This window comes from Bombina bombina, chromosome 6 (assembly GCF_027579735.1).
Source record: "Bombina bombina isolate aBomBom1 chromosome 6, aBomBom1.pri, whole genome shotgun sequence".
Classification (NCBI taxonomy): Eukaryota; Metazoa; Chordata; class Amphibia; order Anura; family Bombinatoridae; genus Bombina; species Bombina bombina.
The window spans coordinates 92,476,478-92,499,702 of record NC_069504.1 but is presented as its reverse complement, the minus strand read 5'-3'; the positions used below and the strand labels follow the sequence as shown (position 1 = coordinate 92,499,702).

The window sequence follows — 23,225 nt, the reverse complement described above, 5'->3', positions numbered from 1 at the left end:
ATATTGGTGAAACTCAATACATTTAATAGATTTAATATGCACTGTTGGAAGCCCTTCAAAGAGATGGACAATTATGGACCTGGTAGTGACCAAGCAATTTACCCTCAAAAAAGGAACTGTTCCTTCAAAAGCATGATATTTAGGAAGCATGTAACTCATATTTGCCTCACAATACAAACTATTTATACCCTGGAAACTATTTCAAACCACAGAAAACTTGTTCACTATGCCACTTGTTTCGAAAAGTTTCAGCACATTTTTTCAACATAACAGACCCATGTGTCCTTCAGTCAGAAGAGTGTTTAAAGGAATTGAAATTCAAAATTGAAATGTGCATGTGAGAATTTTATTTTTAAAATAAGCATTTTTGCAATACACATCCCTTAGCTAAAATGTTTCTAGTAAAAGTCATTAGTGTTTTTCAGTGGTATATTATAAAAGGCCATGTATGTTTGTCTAATGCAGTCATGCGCAGTAGAGACTGCAGCACAAGACAAAGATACCTGGCCATAAGGAAGGGTCAGCAGTGACTTCTGTGAGGATCAGACAGCAGAGAGGGTGGGCGGGAGCAACCGGGGCCGTGCAGGAGGAGCGGGGTGGAGAAGGGATGAACGGGCGTGGCTTGGACAGGAGTGGAGGTGGCTGGGGCGTGGTGGGGTGGGCGGGGCCGGACGGGACCACTGCACTTCAGAAAATGGCCCGTGTACATGGGCTTTAGGGCTAGAATGTATATAAACAATATTAACTTTTAACCTTTTGCCGCCGTTATGATGTTGTATTCCGTCAAAACCACACTGGGCTTTAGTGCCGTTATGACGGAATACAACTTCATAGCCAACGGCTGTCCTGAAGCCTACTGCCCTTCCTGGATGTGATCGCGGTCTGGAGGGCATTCCTAGCATTATAGGGAAGCCCCCCAGACCCGATCCAATATTTGAAATCTCGCGATCGTGTGCACGATCTTGTGATTTCAATTTGTCTACATCGGAACAGTTGTTCCGATGTAGACACTTTAACCCCAGCAGGAAAGGGTTAATAGAAGCATTTTGCTATTGTAAACATACACAGCATAACAATGTAATTTTTTTATGATAATAAAGGACAATTATACTTCACTGTGGCAACAAATCAATGAGACTTGTAGAAAGTAGTTTGAATTTAACAAGTTTGCATTAGTCACTGAATTTCGATATTTTTTTCTGCTTTCTCACATAAATATTATGCTGCCCTAACATTGTTTTTTGAACCAATCAAATTGAATGCAGTCTGCTTTTTTTGTTTTTTTCATTGTCAATATAGCATCAGTGAGAAGGATTTAATGTGCATAAACAGATAAAGAACATTTCCAAAAATATCCCTCCCCACATAATTCTGGTTATTAGAGAAATAACAAGACCGTTAGCATTAAGAGCTGTAACCACGGTAACCGGTTGCAATGTGGATGCTGAAAGAATACATTAATATTTCTGCTGCCAGTGTTTAGACAATGGAGATTTAATAATCAAAAAGTTGGACAAAAGCCTTTTAACCTTTATTCAATATAAAGATGCTAGAAACCAGATAACAGTTCAAATTGTATAAACCAATGCAATCAATTTACATTTCTTTCATTTATCAGGGTGACCAGGTACATTTGAATATAATCTGAAATCATTAACGTAATTAAATATCAGTGATTATAAAGTGTAAAGTTTGTTTTCTTTCTTTTTAGATATAAGGGCCTAGATTTAGAGTTCGGCGGTAAAAGGGCTGTTAACGCTCCGCGGGCTTTTTTCTGGCCGCACCATAAATTTAACTCTGGTATCGAGAGTTCAAACAAATGCTGCGTTAGGCTCCAAAAAAGGAGCGTAGAGCATTTTTACCGCAAATGCAACTCTCGATACCAGAGTTGCTTACGGACGCGGCCGGCATCAAAAACGTGCTCGTGCACGATTCTCCCATAGGAAACAATGGGGCTGTTTGAGCTGAAAAAAAACCTAACACCTGCAAAAAAGCAGCGTTCAGCTCCTAACGCAGCCCCATTGTTTCCTATGGGGAAACACCTTCTAAGTCTGCACCTAACACCCTAACATGTACCCCGAGTCTAAACACCCCTAACCTTACACTTATTAACCCCTAATCTGCCGCCCCCGCTATCGCTGACCCCTGCATTACACTTTTAACCCCTAATCTGCCGCTCCGTAAACCGCCGCCACCTACGTTATCCCTATGTACCCCTAATCTGCTGCCCTAACATCGCCGACCCCTATGTTATATTTATTAACCCCTAATCTGCCCCCCACAACGTCGCCGACACCTGCCTACACTTATTAACCCCTAATCTGCCGAGCGGACCTGAGCGCTACTATAATAAAGTTATTAACCCCTAATCCGCCTCACTAACCCTATCATAAATAGTATTAACCCCTAATCTGCCCTCCCTAACATCGCCGACACCTACCTTCAATTATTAACCCCTAATCTGCCGACCGGAGCTCACCGCTATTCTAATAAATGTATTAACCCCTAAAGCTAAGTCTAACCCTAACACTAACACCCCCCTAAGTTAAATATAATTTTTATCTAACGAAATAAATTAACTCTTATTAAATAAATAATTCCTATTTAAAGCTAAATACTTACCTGTAAAATAAATCCTAATATAGCTACAATATAAATTATAATTATATTATAGCTATTTTAGGATTAATATTTATTTTACAGGCAACTTTGTAATTATTTTAACCATGTACAATAGCTATTAAATAGTTAAGAACTATTTAATAGTTACCTAGTTAAAATAATTACAAATTTACCTGTAAAATAAATCCTAACCTAAGATATAATTAAACCTAACACTACCCTATCAATAAAATAATTAAATAAACTACCTACAATTACCTACAATTAACCTAACACTACACTATCAATAAATTAATTAAACACAATTGCTACAAATAAATAAAATTAAATAAACTATCTAAAGTACAAAAAATAAAAAAGAACTAAGTTACAGAAAATAATAAAATATTTACAAACATAAGAAAAATATTACAACAATTTTAAACTAATTACACCTACTCTAAGCCCCCTAATAAAATAACAAAGACCCCCAAAATAAAAAATTCCCTACCCTATTCTAAAATACAAATATTACAAGCTCTTTTACCTTACCAGCCCTGAACAGGGCCCTTTGCGGGGCATGCCCCAAGAATTTCAGCTCTTTTGCCTGTAAAAAAAAACATACAATACCCCCCCCCCAACATTACAACCCACCACCCACATACCCCTAATCTAACCCAAACCCCCCTTAAATAAACCTAACACTACCCCCCTGATGATCTTCCTACCTTGTCTTCACCATGCCAGGTTCACCGATCCGTCCTGGCTCCAAGATCTTCATCCAACCCAAGTGGGGGCTAGACATCCACTGAAGAAGTCCAGAAGAGGGTCCAAAGTCTTCCTCCTATCCGGCAAGAAGAGGACATCCGGACCGGCAAACATCTTCTCCAAGCGGCATCTTCTATCTTCTTCCATCCGATGACGACCGGCTCCATCTTGAAGACCTCCAGCGCGGATCCATCCTCTTCTTCCGACGACTAGACGACGAATGACGGTTCCTTTAAGGGACGTCATCCAAGATGGCGTCCCTCGAATTCCGATTGGCTGATAGGATTCTATCAGCCAATCGGAATTAAGGTAGGAATTTTCTGATTGGCTGATGGAATCAGCCAATCAGAATATAGTTCAATCCGATTGGCTGATCCAATCAGCCAATCAGATTGAGCTCGCATTCTATTGGCTGTTCCGATCAGCCAATAGAATGCGAGCTCAATCTGATTGGCTGATTGGATCAGCCAATCGGATTGAACTATATTCTGATTGGCTGATTCCATCAGCCAATCAGAAAATTCCTACCTTAATTCCGATTGGCTGATAGAATCCTATCAGCCAATCGGAATTCGAGGGACGCCATCTTGGATGACGTCCCTTAAAGGAACCGTCATTCGTCGTCTAGTCGTCGGAAGAAGAGGATGGATCCGCGCTGGAGGTCTTCAAGATGGAGCCGGTCGTCATCGGATGGAAGAAGATAGAAGATGCCGCTTGGAGAAGATGTTTGCCGGTCCGGATGTCCTCTTCTTGCCGGATAGGAGGAAGACTTTGGACCCTCTTCTGGACTTCTTCAGTGGATGTCTAGCCCCCACTTGGGTTGGATGAAGATCTTGGAGCCAGGACGGATCGGTGAACCTGGCATGGTGAAGACAAGGTAGGAAGATCATCAGGGGGGTAGTGTTAGGTTTATTTAAGGGGGGTTTGGGTTAGATTAGGGGTATGTGGGTGGTGGGTTGTAATGTTGGGGGGGGGGTATTGTATGTTTTTTTTTACAGGCAAAAGAGCTGAAATTCTTGGGGCATGCCCCGCAAAGGGCCCTGTTCAGGGCTGGTAAGGTAAAAGAGCTTGTAATATTTGTATTTTAGAATAGGGTAGGGAATTTTTTATTTTGGGGGTCTTTGTTATTTTATTAGGGGGCTTAGAGTAGGTGTAATTAGTTTAAAATTGTTGTAATATTTTTCTTATGTTTGTAAATATTTTATTATTTTCTGTAACTTAGTTCTTTTTTATTTTTTGTACTTTAGATAGTTTATTTAATTTTATTTATTTGTAGCAATTGTGTTTAATTAATTTATTGATAGTGTAGTGTTAGGTTAATTGTAGGTAATTGTAGGTAGTTTATTTAATTATTTTATTGATAGGGTAGTGTTAGGTTTAATTATATCTTAGGTTAGGATTTATTTTACAGGTAAATTTGTAATTATTTTAACTAGGTAACTATTAAATAGTTCTTAACTATTTAATAGCTATTGTACATGGTTAAAATAATTACAAAGTTGCCTGTAAAATAAATATTAATCCTAAAATAGCTATAATATAATTATAATTTATATTGTAGCTATATTAGGATTTATTTTACAGGTAAGTATTTAGCTTTAAATAGGAATTATTTATTTAATAAGAGTTAATTTATTTCGTTAGATAAAAATTATATTTAACTTAGGGGGGTGTTAGTGTTAGGGTTAGACTTAGCTTTAGGGGTTAATACATTTATTAGAATAGCGGTGAGCTCCGGTCGGCAGATTAGGGGTTAATAATTGAAGTTAGGTGTCGGCGATGTTAGGGAGGGCAGATTAGGGGTTAATACTATTTATGATAGGGTTAGTGAGGCGGATTAGGGGTTAATAACTTTATTATAGTAGCGCTCAGGTCCGCTCGGCAGATTAGGGGTTAATAAGTGTAGGTAGGTGTCGGCGACGTTGTGGGGGGCAGATTAGGGGTTAATAAATATAACATAGGGGTCGGCGATGTTAGGGGTAGCAGATTAGGGGTACATAGGGATAACGTAGGTGGCGGCGATTTGCGGTCGGAAGATTAGGGGTTAATTATTTTAAGTAGCTTGCGGCGACGTTGTGGGGGGCAAGTTAGGGGTTAATAGATATAATACAGGGGTCGGCGGTGTTAGGGGCAGCAGATTAGGGGTACATAAGTATAACGTAGGTGGCGGTCGGCAGATTAGGGGTTAAAAATTTTAATCGAGTGGCGGCGATGTGGGGGGACCTCGGTTTAGGGGTACATAGGTAGTTTATGGGTGTTAGTGTACTTTAGGGTACAGTAGTTAAGAGCTTTATAAACCGGCGTTAGCCAGAAAGCTCTTAACTCCTGCTATTTTCAGGCGGCTGGAATCTTGTCGTTAGAGCTCTAACGCTCACTGCAGAAACGACTCTAAATACCAGCGTTAGAAAGATCCCATTGAAAAGATAGGCTACGCAAATGGCGTAGGGGGATCTGCGGTATGGAAAAGTCGCGGCTGAAAAGTGAGCGTTAGACCCTTTAATCACTGACTCCAAATACCAGCGGGCGCCCAAAACCAGCGTTAGGAGCCTCTAACGCTGGTTTTGACGGCTACCGCCGAACTCTAAATCTAGGCCAAGGTGTTTGAAGCCTTTAGCATTAACAAATATTTCCAACTAATTCATGGGCCACCTTATGTTTCTTAATACGTATTAGATGTATGAATGCAATGCTATATATTTTTTTCTTCTTCTATTCTTAGAGCACCAATAATGTATTCAAGCATTAACAATCTCAAAAGTACATTGGTAACTGTTCCTGACATAAAATAAGACATTGGCTATGATCTAATAAACCTCACAAACATTTTTCTTTGAACTTCTTTGAAATGTTTTACTTGCAGGCTTTGAATTATGTTAATTACCACATTTTCAGCATAGAAGACGTGCCTTTCCTTTTAGAGAAATTATGTCTTAGAATACACATTGCATTATATGCAGAATGTCAAATTCTTACTGACCCCAAATAAGCTATTTCCTAAAAGCAATAGTTAATAAGTGTTATAGTACTTTAGTTTTGATCACATCCCTGGAAGGTTCAAACCTCAAAGAAAGTCATGATATGAGTTCACAAATAAATAAAGGGGTTGTAAAACTCACATAAAATATGAAGGCAGGAAACAGGATGTATAAAAAAGTGCACTTTTTTTTCAAAAGCTTATTGTAAAAATTAAACTTGTCACTATGGTGTCTGTTCAAAGTAGATGTAGATTGCACCTGCTGATTACTGGCTTTCAATAATTTGATCAAAATAGATAACTTGGGGAAAAAATTCTACACGCTACCTATTTTTAAAACATCATTTACAATCAACTTATTTAATTGATTCAAGTATATTCTGATAATTAGCCATTTTACTAGTACAGCTATAGCAAGTCTCCTATACACTAATTACCAAGTTGTACCCAAGTTGTCAAAAAGTCATGTTTTTGCAATTTACATAAACTTTATCGACCAACTTCCATAATTATTATTATTATCGGTTATTTGTAGAGCGCCAACAGATTCCGCAGCACTATAATCATAGGCGGTATACAAAGTAGCAATTATAGGGATCAAATGGTAGAGGGTCCTGCCTAGAGTCGCACTGTTGCAGTCCGCTCTTATGAAAATGATCTGAAAGCAGTTGGGCTCTTATGCTTACATTCTAAGGGTGTTCATGGCGGACAGCAGTGGAGGAGAGGAACTGGTATTAGCATAGGTTGTATGCATCCCTGAACAGAAGAGTCTTTAGAGAGTGCTTGAAGCTTTCAAAACTAGGGGAAAGTCTTGTGGAGCGAGGCAGAGAGTTCCACAAGATTGGAGCCAGTCTAGAGAAGTCCTGTAAACGGGAATGTGAGGAGGCAACAAGAAAAGAGGAGAGTAGGAGGTTGTGAGCAGAGTGAAGGGGACAGGAGGGAGAGTATCTAAAGGCAAGGTCTGAGATATAGAGGGAAGCAGTGCAGTTGAGGGCTTTGTATGTCAGAGTGAGAATTTTGTGTTTAATCCTGGAGGCAAGAGAAAGCCAGTGAAGAGATTGGCAGAGAGGAGCAGCAGATAAAGAGCGACATGTAAGCAAGATGAGCCTGGCAGAGGCATTCATTATGGATTATAAAGGAGCTAGAAAGCAGCTAGGGAGACCAGAGAGGATGGCGTTGCAGTAGTCAAGGCAGGAAAGGATTAGAGAGTGAATTCAATTCTCCATTAACGCTATACCAAGTATGCAAATATTTAGCAAATAAATATGCAATGTATAATTTGGAAAATTTGAACTTATTAAAATGAAATGTAGCTTAATATAATAAATATAATAGAAGGTAAATTCTTCCTGTTTTGTTTTTTTTGTTTATATATTCTGACAATTAAATGCATGTAGTAAATTAAAATACAGTAATATTTTTTAAACATTATTACGTTTTAAAAATAAATATTAAACTTTTTGATTATTTTTAAATTATATATATAAAATTAAATGTATTATTTGCATTTTATTATTTATATTTTAATTAAATTATATATTTACTATTATAAACTTATAAATTCTGTACTTTTAATTTCCTCTTATTTTATTGTAATTGAATACCAGTAAATAGATTTGACCTGTGTGCAGATTTCTAAGCCAGTTTACAAACCATTTTCAAAGAATAGGTCACTAGCACACACTTTTAGAATGGAATTACAGGAAAAGGGGAAAATAAATAATGAAAGTATATTGTAGAGTTTTTTATATACAATTTATCTTTCTTATTTTATATAACCATCTCAAAGTGTTTAATGTCCCTTTAAGGCCAATACTTTAGAGCTAGCCAACAGTCTGATGACAAATTGGCTGTGTCCCACTCGGAAGTATCAGTGCATGTCATGTAAAAAGAACATTGTTAAAATAATGGCACAGTTAGAAAAAAATACGGAGGAAATTAAAATTTAAATGAAAATAAACATAAATAACACATTATCCAACTATTAGTACATTTTTTATGTTATTTTTAACTCCCCTTATCAGTCCTTTTAAGCTGCATTAGAGTTTTATTAAGGGGAATATATAATATATATATAAAAATAAATATAATAAAAAACTTTATTTTAAATGTAATGAAAAAAACTCAATTGTATTTATGCATTGTTCTATTTCTGATTAAGATGTGACATTGCGAATTGTACAGAGAAAAAATGTAAAACGTGTAAGTTATGGATTTTTTTCCCTACATTACTTGATCTGATTTCTCACCGGAAATTAGAATCAGAAGATTAAAGCAAATATTTATAAATTAGAACATTCATAACTAGGACACCAGATAATTATTATGCGGCCAACTAATTAATGATAATTATTTGTATATACAAAAATTGTTTTTGGATAACACACGCATGAAATGCACTGAATAGTAAAATAATTTCAATGTATTTGGCAAGATAAATCTCATTAAAATACTGGATGCTAAAATATTTCTAGATTAGAAAAACACAGAAGAATATATCTACTAAACTATATCTGCTGAACTAATTACAATGAATACTTTTTAGCATTTATTTATTTCAGTAGATTTTTCTGAAACATTTTGGACATTGTAATAATGAGTTTTGGAAGATAGTTCATTAAAACAGACATGCTCACAATATACTGTCTGTGAATGTAGTTTTGTAACATTGTTTAATTATTAAAGCCAAAAAATATATTGGAGGTAGGATTACAATATACAGATTTCACAATTCTTAGCAAAAATTGAAAAGAATACTAGTGTGTAATAAAAATATGTTAGCATTATGAAAATAATAAATAAAGTAAAATTTTGATTACTAAAACCATTAAAACACAAGGAAAGGATATCTGAAATGGCAAATTACATATTAAATAGATTAATTATTAAAGGGACAGTATACACCGATTTTCATATAACTACATGTAATAGACACCAAACTACTATAAAGAATAATATGCACATATACTGATAAAAAAAAAATCCAGTTTAAAACCGTTTAAAACTTAGAAGCTCCCAGTTTAGCTCTGTTTAAAAGGTTAGCTGGAACACCAACTGAAAGTGGTTGTATAGCAAAAAAGCAGACACTCCCCCTCTCCCTTCCTCTGCATATGAAAAGACTCTTTACACAAACAGGAGCCAGCTGGAGTAGGTCTAAGTCTAATTCTAAAACTTTGGGGCCTGGTTAGGAGTCTTAAAATCAGCGCAATGTTATTTAAAAATAAGCAAAGCTATAATTTAAAAAAACAAAAAAACTGTATGGCCTATATTAATGGATCATCTACAAAACATTTATGCAAAGAAAAATCTAGTGTATAATGTCCCTTTAATAAGCTTTCACATAGTAAAGAGTAGCACTATATTATCTCTCCAGTGTACAAAAAGGTGACTCATTTTTATAAAAATGCCCCAGGACTGACCTCACTTTCTTATAAAATAAACAACAACAAAAACGAAAGATGTTTGTACATCATGAAGAACCACGGCTTTCTTGTTTAATTAATGTATGGAGATGTGTTTGGGATAGAAAATAAATACAAATAATTAATCAAGCAATTAAAACATACGTTCATATTAAAGCTGTTTTCTGTTGCTTTCAGTAGAAATTCTTCTGTTGCAAGCTAACAATGTCCTTGAACAAACTGGCAGCATTTTAATATACAGTAGTTTAGCTTGTTTAGGTTCTCTGCTCTGAGTGATCGTCCTTGAACATAATACAGCGCCAACCATAGATTTAGATAGCATTTTTATTCTTTAGCAGTAATCCTTTATTATAACTAAAGTATATATTTTTTCATACAATGTAAAGGTATGGAGCTTCATCACTGAAGGGTTACACAGTTTTTACAGTAAAACGTTTTGTTTTTTTTAGAAGAATTGAGAGATGAATAGTTAATGAACCTGTGAGCAGAACTGTTAAAAGATTATTATTTTTTTAATAATGAGTTTGGGAATCTTTGGCGTGAGTCTCTGTGTAAAGGTTTTTCTTCATCAAACATCAACTTCTACACACACAGCCAGATTACGAGTTTTGAGCGCTATAGGGAAATTAACAACCGCAGCATTTTCGTTGGTATTTTACTCCCTATAGTGCTGGTATTACGAGTTTAAAAAAAGCATGCGTTTGCGGGCGATATGGCAGTGTTGAGCTCCATACCGCACACAAATACCAGCGCTGCTTTGAGCTGCTGTTACGTGCTCGTGCACGATTTCCCCATATACAACAATGGGGAGAGCCGGCTAAAAAAAAGCCTAACACCTGCAATCACGGAGTGTAAAGCTCCATAACGCTGCCCCATTGATGTCTATGGGGAATTTTTTTTTAATGTTTAAACCTAACACCCTAACATAAACCCAGAGTCTAAACACCCCTAATCTGCCGCCCCCGACACCGTGACACCTACATACACTTATTAACCCATAATCTGCCGCCCCAATGTCACCGCCACCTACATAAATTTATTAACCCCTAATCCGCTGCCCCCAACGTCGCCGCCACCTACCTACACTTATTAACCCCTAATCCGCCGCTCCCAACGTCGACGCAACCTACATTACTGTTATTAACCACTAATCTGCTGCCCCCAAAATCGTCGCCACCTAACTACACTTATTAACCATTAATCTGCTGCCCCCAATGTCGCCGCCACTATACTAAAGTTATTAACCCCTAAACCTAACCCTGAGTTTAGCCCTAACGTAACCCTAACACCCACTAACTTTAACATAATTAAAGTAATTCCAAAACAAAATTGCAATTAATACCTAAATAATTCCTATTTAAAACTAAATCAATACTTACCTGTAAAATAAAACCTAAGCTAGCTACAATATAACTAATAGTTATATTGTAACTAGCTTATGTTTTATTTTTATTTCACAGGTAAGTTTGTATTTATTTTAACTAGGTAGATTAGTTATTAACTATTTATTAACTACCTAGTTAAAATAAATACAAATTTACCTGTAAAAAAAAACCTAACCTGTCTTACAGTAAAACCTAACATTATGCTAAAATTAAATAAATTACATTAATCAAATACAATTAACTAAATTACAAAAAAGGGCCTTAAAAGGGCCTTTTGCGGGGCATTGCCCCAAAGAAATCAGCTCTTTTACCTGGCAAATAAAACTACAAACATCGTCCCAACAGTAAAACCCACCACCCACACAACCAACCCCCCAAATAAAATTCTATCTAAAAAACCTAAGTTACCCATTGCCCTGAAAAGGGCATTTGGATGGGCATTGCCCTTAAAAGGGCATTCAGCTCTTTTACATTGCCCAAACCCTAAGCTAAAAATAAAACCCACCCAATAAACCCTTAATAAAACCTAACACTAACCACCCGAAAATCCACTTACAGTTTTGGAAGACCGGACACAAACTTACCTGGGAAATAAAAATAAAACCTAAGATAGATACAATATAACTATTAGTTATATTGTAGCTAGCTTAGGTTTTATTTTACAGGTAAGTATTTATTTAGTTTTAAATAGGAATTATTTAGGAATTGTAATTTTGTTTTGGAATTATTTTAATTATGTTAAAGTTAGTGGGTGTTAGGGTTACGTTAGGATTAGGTTTAGGGGTTAATAACTTTAGTATAGTGGCGGCGACATTGGGGGCAGCAGATTAGGAGTTAATAAGTGTAGTTAGGTGGCGGCGATTTGGGGGCAGCAGATTAGGGGTTAATAACAGTAATGTAGGTTGCGGCGATGTTAGGAACAGCAGATTAGGGGTTAATAAGTGTATGTAGGTGGGGACGACATTGGGGACAGCAAATTAGGGGTTAATAATATTTAACTAGTGTTTGCGATGCAACAGTGCAGCGGTTTAGGGGTTAATTTGTTTATTATAGTGGAGGCGATGTCCGGAGAGGCAGATTAGGGGTTAATAATTTTATTTTAGTGTTTGCGATGCGGGAGGACCTTGGTTTAGGGGTTAATAGGTAGTTTATGGAAACATACAGTCAGAAGCAATAGGTCACTGACCATAACTCTTAACTAAAGTATTACAAAGTACACTAACACCCATAAATTATGGGTGCTAGTGTACTTTGTAACACTTTAGCTATGAGTTATGGTCAGTGACCTATTGCTTCTGACTGTATGTTTTCTAAAAAAAATAATTGCAACCTAAGTTTAGAGAAATTTACATTCATTGTTATGACATAGGCTCAATATATGAAGCTGTGTTTGAAGCTTCAGTGCCATTAATACAGACTAAGTGGTCTTATTAATTTGTCTGCAATGACTGACAAGCCCTGCTTCTGCAAGTGGTTGTGCAAGAGCAGAGAATGAGGCTGCACAAGCAAACATAAATTACGGCAGCCAATGTTGTGTCAGATGCCCCATGCAGACAGATTCCCTGTCTGAGAAACTTGTCCTTACAGACTTAAAAAAATGGAAGCAATCATTTAGGTATGAGGATTATTGGAAAGACTATGTTCCTTAATGTTTTAAAAAAGGTCCATATAAAGCCAATGGTTTTTGAAATTGCTACAAAAAGTTTATCTCAGGAAAAGCTTTTAGTCATAAGTTATGGTATTTACAGTAGTGGTATTAATTATAGCAATTATAATTATAGCAATTAACATGTTATTTTTTTTTTCTTTCTAAGTAATATGGCAAACATACATAAAATAATAATGACACAAGTGAAAAGTTACTCACAGCCTTCGTAAATGTCCGTAGGAATATGTACAGCTGTATGTTGGTAAGATGTATGGCGTCGAAAAACAGGATCGTCCTCAAACACTGGCTTGATTTTTTGACTTACAGAGTCGCTGTCATTTTGCTCCATCTTTAAGAAAATTAAATAAAAGACATTAAGATCATGCACCTACCTTCTTATTTTTCCATATTAATGTATTGATTGAAAAAGCTTTAATATACGATATTTTATATATATATATATATATATATATATATATATATATATACATACACACACACACACACACACACACACACACACACAATTTCATGTACCGAAGTAGATGAAGGGTCATAGATAAAATTATTACTTACTTTAAATAGCTGCATGGTGCAACCCATTTTTATGAAGACATCATTCCTTATTAAAGGTTTGTATAAACATGTTTTGTGATATTTATTTATTTTAGCAACAACAAGACTATTCACCTTTTTTTGCAAAATATATTTCTTTCAAAACATATTTCTATAAGTGGATATTAATGTAAAACATTTGAAACCACATTCATAAAAACATTTAATTTTCTACAGCTCATGTTAATCTCTAAACAATACATTTTACTCATAATTTTCAAAACTTGCAAATATATCCTCTCCGGGAAAATTTATAAAATTATGGATCAAATATTTGAATAACTTAAACAACGTTCCACTGATTTTTTTAATATGTATTCATTCAATCACTATGCATTTTTGTTTTTAAATGACCAAAAATATCTCTTTGAAAAATCACCTTGGACAGTGAACTAGAAAGAAGACACCACAAATGTCATTAAAGGGACAGTCCAGTCAAAATTAAACTTTCATCATTCAGATAGGGCTTGTAATTTTATACAACGTTGCAATTTGCTTTTATTATCAAATTTGCTTTGTTCCCTTAGTATTCTTTTTTGAAAGCTAAACCTAAGAAGGCTCAAACTGATTTCTAAACAGTTGAAAATCGCCACTTATCTGCATTTTCACAGTTTTTCGACAGTTAGACAGTGTTAGTTCATGTGTGTCATAGATAACATTGTGTTCACTCCCTTGGAGTTATTTATGAGTCAGCACTGATTTGCTAAAATGCAAGTCTGTCAAAATAGCTGAAATAAGGGTGCAGTCTGCAGAGGTTTAGATAGAAAGTGTTCACAGAGGTAACAAGTATATTAATAAAACAGTGTTGGTCATGACAACTGGAGAAATGGATAATAAAGGAATTACCTATCTTTTAAAACAATAAAAAAATTCATGTAGACTGTACCTTTAAATGACACAGAAAAAAGTTGAGGACCAGGTTACAGGGTGAGCATTATTTAACACTCCCGCTCAAACATTAATTGCAATAGAAGTAAGCTTTTTGCACGTTTTAGGTTGCACTCATATTACAAGTTGAAAGTTAACTGTTTTTGCTTGCACGCTAACCTGCTGCGCGTAAAAAGCAGAACTTCCAATATTGCGCATGTGATGACCTATTCCTCCATAGAAGTCAATGGATCAAAAAAAGTGGGGAAGAAAACAAACACCCTACTCACACGCAAACCTGATCACATATTCTCAAGTGCACTCGTCTGACATGAAAATATGAATATTTCACATTTCAATGTTCTTCACATAGCAGATTATGTTGTATTTATTCAAATATATATATATATATATATATATATATATATATATATATATATATAAATATATATATACATATATATATATATATATATATATATATATATATAATGGTATTTTGGTGCAATATATATATGTATATATATATATATATATATATATATATATATATACAGTATATATACAGTACATATATATATATATATATATATATATATACAGTATATATTTGTGTATATATATATCAATTTTTACATATATATATATATATATATATATATATATATATACATTATATATATATATATATATATATATATATATATATATATATATATATATATATATAGGTATAGATATATACAGATATATATATGAATAACTATTTATAAATGCTTAGATGCTGTTTGCAAAACATTGGAATGTGAAATAGCTACAGTAAATACATTAAAAACAATATTAAATATGAATACTGCATAAATATGTTTTTTTCTGTTTTTTTCCTGTTTTCATCTACTTAGCTGCAAAGGGCTTGAATGAATATTTATATTAATGAGCCAAAACATTAAAAACCACTAACAGGTGAAGTGAATAACATTGATTATAACATTACAATGGCACCTGTCAATGGGTGGGATATATTAGGCAGCAAGGGTACAGTCAGTTCTTGAGTTTCATGTGTTGGAAGCAGGAAAAATGGCCAAGCAAAAAAATCTGAGTGACTTTGACCAAATAGTGATGACTAGTCAACTAGGTCAGAAAATCTCCAAAATAGCAAGTCTTGTGGGGTGTTCCGGTATGTAGTGGTTAGTACCTTCCAAAAGTGGTGCAAGGAAAGACAACTGGTGAACCATTGTTAGGGTCATGGGTGCCAAAGGCTCACAGATGCAGGTGGGGAGCAAAGGCCAGCCCATCTGCTCTGATCACACAGCAGAACTGAAATTGTTGACCTTTGATAGAAAAGTGTCAGAACACACAGTTTTTTGTGTATTGGGCTGAGTGCCCATGATAACCCTTGTCCACCACCAAAAGCACCTTAAATGGGGACATGAGCATCAGAACTGGACCATGGAGCAATGGAAGAAGGTTGCCTGGTCTGATGAATCATGTTTTCTTTTAGATCAGGTGGATGGCTGGGTATGTGTGCCTCGTTTACCTGGGGAGGAGATGGCAGCAGGATGCACTATGGGAAGAAGGCAGGCCAGTGGCGGCAGTTTTATGTTCTGGGCAATGTTCTGCTGGAAACCTTTGGGTTCTGGCATTCATGTGGATGTTACTTTGATACATACCATCTACTTAGAGATTGTTGCAAACAACGGACACACCTTCATAGCGATAGTGTTTCCTGATGGCAGTGTCCTCTTTCAACAGGATAATGCACCCTGCCTCACTGCATGCAAAAATTGTTCAGGAATGGTTTGAGGAACATGACAAAGAGTTCAACGTGTTGCCTTGGCCTCCAGATTCCCCAGATCTCAATCTGATTGAGCATCTGTGGGATGTGTTGGAACAACAATTTCAATCCATTGAGACCCCACTTCACAACTTGCAGGACTTAAAGGATCTGCTGCTAATGTCTTGGTGCCAGATACCACAGGGCACATTGAGAAGTCATGTGGAGTCCATTTCTTGATGCATCAGAGCTGTTTTGGCAGCACAAGGGGGACCTACACAATATTAGGCATGTGATTTTAATGTTGGGGTTGATCATTCAATGTATTTATTTGTTTGTATGTGTACATATGTCTGTAAGTACATATATACACAAATAAATACATATATATATATATATATATATATATATATATATATGTATACATATTTAGACATATGTATGTGTTTATCTCTATGCTAAAGCCTTTTGTCTGCCTTTTTTTTCTAACACTTATATATAAGGGCTCATATATTTGAGCTCTTATAACTTTTGTGCAATATTTTTTTTAAATAATTATCGGGCAGATTACGAGTTTTGCGTTATGAGCGGCTCGGTACTAACTTGCAAGTTATTGTCACCACTCACCTCCATACCGCACCCAAATACCAGCGCTGCTTTGAGCTGGTTTTACGTGCTCGTGCACGATTTCCCCATAGACATCAATGGGGAGAGCCGGCTAAAAAAAAGCCTAACACCTGCAATAAAGGAGCGTAAAGCTCCGTAACGCTGCCCCATTGATTCCTATAGGGAAAGAAAATTTATGTTTACACCTAACACCCTAACATAAACCCTGAGTCTAAACAACCCTAATCTGCCGCCCCAGACATTGCCGACACCTACATTACACTTATTAACCCCTAATCTGCCGCCCCCAACATCGCCGTCACCTACCTACACTTATTAACCCCTAATCTGCCGCCCCCAATGTCGCCGCCACCTACCTACACTTATTAACACCTAATCTGCTGCCCCCAATGTCGTTGCTTACCTACCTACACTTATTAACCCCTAATCTGCCCCCAACGTCGCCGCCACTACACTAGAGTTATTAACCCCTAAACCTAACCCTAAGTCTAACCCTAACCCTAACACCACTGACATAATTAAAATAAATCTAAATAAAAATTACAATTAATACCTAAATAATTCCTATTTAAAACTAAATACTTACCCGTAAAATAAAACCTAAGATAGCTACAATATAACTAATAGTTACATTGTAGCTATCTTAGGTTTTATTTTTATTTTACAGCTAAGTTTGTATTTATTTTAACTAGGTAGACTAGTTAGTAAATAGTTATTAACTATTTACTAATGATCTAGTTAAAATAAATACAAACTTACCTGTAAAATAAAACCTAACCTGTCTTACACTTAACACCTAACATTACACTACAATTAAATCAATTACATTAATGAAATACAATTAACTAAATTACGAAAAAAATAAACACTAAATTACACAAAATAAAAAAGAAATTATCAAATATTTAAACTAATTACACCTAATCTAATAGCCCTATCAAAATGAAAAAGCCCCCCGAAAAAAAACAAAAAACCTAGCATAAACTAAACTACCAATAGCCCTTAAAAGGGCCTTTTGCAGGGCATTGCCCCAAAGAAATCTGCTCTTTTACCTGTAAAAAAAAATACAAACAACCCCCCAACAGTAAAACCCACCACCCACACAACCAACCCCCCCAAATAAAATCCTATCTAAAAAAACCTAAGCTCCCCATTGCCCTGAAAAGGGCATTTAGCTCTTTTTCTTTGCCCAAACCCTAAGCTAAAAATAAAACCCGCCCAATAAAGCCTTAAAAAACCTAACACTAACCCCCGAAGATCCACTTACAGTTTTTGAAGACCGGACATCCATCCTCATCCAGCCGGGAGAAGTCTTCATCCAAGTGGGCAGAAGTCCTCAACAAAGCCGGGAGAAGTCTTCATCCAAGCAGCAAGAAGTGGTTCTCCAGACGGGCAGAAGTCTTCATCCAGACGGCATCTTCTATCTTCATCCTTCCGACGCGGAGCGGCTCCATCTTCAAAACATCCGGCGCGGAGCATCCTCTTCATACGGTCCCAGCCGTACACTGAAGGTTCCTTTAAATGACGTCATCCAAGGTGGCATCCCTTGAATTCCGATTGGCTGATAGAATTCTATCAGCCAATTGGAATTAAAGGTGAAAAAATCCTATTGGCTGATGCAATCAGCCAATAGGATTGAGATTCAATCCTATTGGCTGATCCAATCAGCCAATAGGATTAAGCTTGCATTCTATTGGCTGATTGGAACTCTGACTTTAGAGATAGGTGACTACTCATTTCTGTAAATAAGTACTAAAAATAGAATACTAGTTAATAGGATATGCTTATGCTTATCCCAGGTATTCTTGAAGGCCTCCAAAGTGATTGTCTTTCCCTCCTCTAATGAAAGTTTATTCAATGAATCAATCACCCTTTTTGTGAAGAAGTTTGTATGCAAATTACTCCTGTATCTTCTACCCTTCAGCTTGTAAACATGACCCCTTGTTTTTTATTTTTTATTTTTATATACTTGAAAGTTATTATAATTTCACCTCTTTCTCATCTCTCCTTTAATCTAGAAATATTTAGGTCATTGAACCTTTCCTGATAAGTTTTATTTTTTAGACTATGAACCATTTGGTAGCCCTCCTTTGCACAGATTCCAGTTTATTTATATGCAACACAATACTCAAGATGATGCCTAACTAGTGATATGTAAATTACTAAAATACTATTACTGCTGCAAATACCTCTACCAATACAACCAATCATTTTATTGGCCTTACTTGCTGCAAAACTACATTGTTTACTAAATTTTAAATAATCTGAAATAATAATTCATATGCCCTGTTCTTCTTTTGTATCAGACAGTAAATTGTTATTGAGTCTGTAATAACCTTTTTTTTTCTCTTTCCTAAATGCATAAATTTGCCTCATATTGTCCATGCTATCATTTTTTTAAAATTTATAATTGAAACTTAATTTCTGATATTCAGCATGGATTCATATGAATAATAATGAATTAAATATTTCAATTGTAGCCAATGAAACCAAACATTATAGTAGTAGCCCAGAGACAAAATGTCAGCAATATTGTTTAAGTGCCAACTTACACATATGTGTCATGGGTTTTACACCTTAAGTGCTTATGATAAAAAAAAAAGATTTCACATTGAGTTTATCATTCCTTATCTAATGGTAGACTGTTCAACAAAATCATCTGCCTCTAATGCTATTTTGAACTTACCCCTTAGTCTTCCAAATTTCTGTTATTCTAGCACTGAGTTTAGCACATTATGGTACAAGTGCCATGTGTGATTTTAAGCAGTACTCCGAATGTTGCACAACCTTTATTCCCACACATATGTCGTTTATGATTGGAAGTGTGGTAGCCAGGCACAGCACTATCCGTCCTTTCCCTGCACGCACTTCACCCTCTGTACCTGACCGACAACACACCATGTGTAGGAGAAACCAAAGCAGTAGACAGAAGCCTGAAGATCCAGGTAATATTAAAGTAAAGGGCTGACAAAAAAGATGTCAAGGAGAGGGTTCTGAGATGTGATGTTTGATGTGGGTATGGGGCTACAGAACCTGATTTAAAAATAAGGCACACTGGTTTCTACTTTCTAACATGTTCTTAAAGGTTTTCCAGGTCTACAGGGATGGTAACAGCTCTGCCCCTGAAGACCAGAATCCACTTAACCTCATCAATTGCAAGCCCTAAACATGACATACTTTCTGTCCAGCCCCTACTTTTATGGTTCTGCCCACCAAACACAGGAAAGCCACTGACCACAAGTCTCTCTCATTTCCCTGACACATAAAACCTATTGGGAATGTTGTGAGGTGTTGGGCATCTGATTCTTACCTGGCATCATATTTATGCTATAATGTTTATGTAATATTTGCCTTCTTCACTTGCTTTCTGTTGACAAAATGATACATGCATGGGCGTCTTGTTTCCTTTGTTTTGTTTCAATTATATTTTTCAGTCTAAAATGGACATTCAATCCAAAATGTAATCCACCATAAATTGTTATTAACTACAGGAAAATAAAACATACTCATAATATACATTCATTGCTTATTTTGCTTGTCTATGCTGTAAATTACCTCTGAATATTGTCCTTGTTTTACTTCCTCTAGAGAAGCTGGAGTGCCTCTATTATATTTAAAGAGGCATTAAACCCAAAATTTTTATTTCATTATTCCGATAAAGCAGACAATTTTAAACAACTTTTCAATTTACTTCTATTATGAAATTTGCTTCATTCTCTTGGTATCTTTTGTTGAAGCAGCAGCAGTGTACTACTGGGAGCTAGCTGAACACATTTGGTGAGTCAATGTAAGAGGCACATATGTGCAGCCACCAATAAACTGCAGGATTCAAGTAGGGCATTGCCACTCCTGATCCTACCTAGGTATACTTTGCAACAATAAACCAAGAGAATAATACAAATGAGATAAAAGAAGTATATTGGATGATTGTTTTAAATTGCATGCTGTAGTTAAATCATGAAAGTTTAATTTTGACTTTACTGTCTTTTAAAGGGACAGTCTAGTCCAAAATAAACTTTCATGATTCAGATAGAGAATATCATTTTAAACAATTTTCCAATTTATTTGTATCACCAATTTTGCTTTGTTCACTTGGTATTCTTAATTGAAAGCTAAGCCTAGGAGGTTCATATGCTAATTTCTAAGCCATTGAAGGCTGCCTCTTCTCTCAGGGTATTTTGACCGTTTTCACCACTAGAGGGTGTTAGTTCATGTGTGTCATATAGATAACACTGTGCTTATGCATGTGAAGTTCCAATGAGCCAGCTCTGATTGGCTAAAATGGATGTCTGTCAAAAAACTGAAATACGGGGCAGTTTGCAGAGGTTTAAATACAAGATAATCACAGACGTAAAAAGTGTATTTATATAACTGTGTTGGTTATGCAAAACTGGGGAATAGGTAATAAAGGGATTGTCTATCTTTAAACAATAAGAATTCTGGTGTAGACTGTCCCTTTAAAGAATAATGATATGTACTGTCCCAACAACTCTGTGCACAATGAACACAAGTTCACAGCAACAAAATATGAAACTCACCAGCATTTTCAAAGAATGTATACCTACCCTGCAGTTGATTTGCCAAATTGTGAAATGAGCTCTAAAATGACAATCTATTATCAATTTATTCTTTGTTGAAGAGCAGGTATGTAGGTTTAGGAGGGTGCATGTGTCTGAAGCACTATATGGCTGCAGTGTTGAAAAAAATGTGTTTAACAATGTTTTACATTTGCAAAAACACTAGATGGCAGAAGTGTTTGCTGCAATGTAGTACTCTAGACACACGTAAGCTACCTACCTATATATCCTCTTCAACAAAGAGTACAATGAGAACAAAGCAAGTTTGATAATATAAGCAAATTGGAAACCTTTTTTTAAAATTGTATGCTCTATATGAATCACAACAGAAAAATATTGGATTTCATGTACCTTTAACACCCCAGGGTGTTAACTAGCACTTGAGAATATTTGTTGGTAAATGGCTGTGAGTTAAGATACTAGCAAAACTAAAACTAATTTTATATTCAAATAAAAATGATGTCTTACAAACAAGCAAGACGTTACAGCTCCGGAAACCCACAAGCGATCTTCTCACTTCTCACTCAATTCTCAACAAATGGGTAAGCGACTCTAGACGTGAGGCAAACTACGGGTGGCAGAAGAGGTAAAAAAGGAAACACTGCAGCAGGGTGCAAGCCAAACGGCTGGGGTAACCGAACACAGCAAAACAAAAAAATGGAAAAAAGGCAGCACTCCAGTGAAGAATAAGGTAAAAAATTTTAACTTTGTTAGTACATATTAAAAATGAAAGTGCCCAGCAAGGTTAGGGAACAGATCCCTTACGCGTTTCGTACTCTGCAGCACTTAATCATAGGGTATTGCAGATATGTTTTAAGTGCTGTTTAAACTAAGGTTAACCAATCAGTAAGCTACACATCGTTATGATAACCGTGGTAACAAAAATAGCTAAAAAAAGTTTAAAACCACAGAGTAAAACAAATACACCAAGTAGAAATAAGGCTTAACACAAAGAAAGGTAATTGACACATGGTACAATGTCACATTATGAATCATACTTTAAACAGTAGTCCTCTTGTATAACTTCAATTGCGAAACATTAATGTGCACGAAAAAATGACATACCTCGTTTTTATAATTTCGATAGACAAGTCACAGCACTCAACGGTCTATTATACAGCAATCATAGATTAGTTAGATAAAATTATCACTAATTGAAATGCCAGTACAGATATAAATATGAATATAAATATAAATATAAATATGATTTTACAAATATAAATACAAATACGAATGTACAGCAGTTATAAAAATTACCGGTATGTCTTGGTGTATCTTGTTTTGTGTTTCTTTTTAATTTCCATTTGTTTATTTTCATAAAATAATTACAGTGAATGATTTTTGCATAATTATAGAAAACTGGAAACTAGATCTAAATCCCTAAACTCAATACATTTTGGTGTGCCATGTTAGCATTGCGCTCTATGAAAACTTCTAATCCACTGAACAGTGAAAGCAATTAAATTCCATCTGCAACCAATTTGTCTCCAGAGTTAGAAAACGAGACCTAATCAATAATGGTACAGCTATGTCCCATAGGATGCTGGTCTAAAGATTCATTTTTCATATATTCAGTCAGTCAGACATTGATAAAAACATACTCTTTGGGGTATATTTCTTTAACAAAATCATTTTGATCGTATTCATCTAACATATGTGTAATTTATTATTTTCTATGTATCAAAAATTAAAACATTCCCAAAGGTTAAATTACATTTAATGTTTGCCTCTGTTATATTTTATGAAGTAAAAAAGTAAATAGGCGCCCAGGTGTCTGCAAATGTGAAAAATAAAACAAAAACTTCTAAATAATCTCACACAGCAGGTACAGTATTTAAAGGGAGATTAAAGTAACATTTTAATTTTAAAAAAATGCAGCAGATATCTATATAAAATACAAATTTTTAAAACATTTAAATCCGTTAAGTTAAATAAATATGCATTATTTTGCATTCCCAGGACACACC

At 35.4% G+C, this 23,225-nt stretch overlaps 1 protein-coding gene across 4 annotated transcripts in view; it reads right to left on the bottom strand.

Moving 5' to 3' along the window:
- CACNA2D1 (calcium voltage-gated channel auxiliary subunit alpha2delta 1) overlaps window positions 1–23,225 on the bottom strand; it is a 1,258,723-nt gene that overhangs the window by 635,747 nt on the left and 599,751 nt on the right. For all 4 annotated transcript variants that reach the window (XM_053716513.1, XM_053716514.1, XM_053716515.1 and 1 more), the window contains exon 6: window positions 13,018–13,147. In XM_053716513.1, coding sequence (XP_053572488.1) covers window positions 13,018–13,147 — 130 coding nt within the window. The remainder of the gene's footprint in view (window positions 1–13,017; window positions 13,148–23,225) is intronic.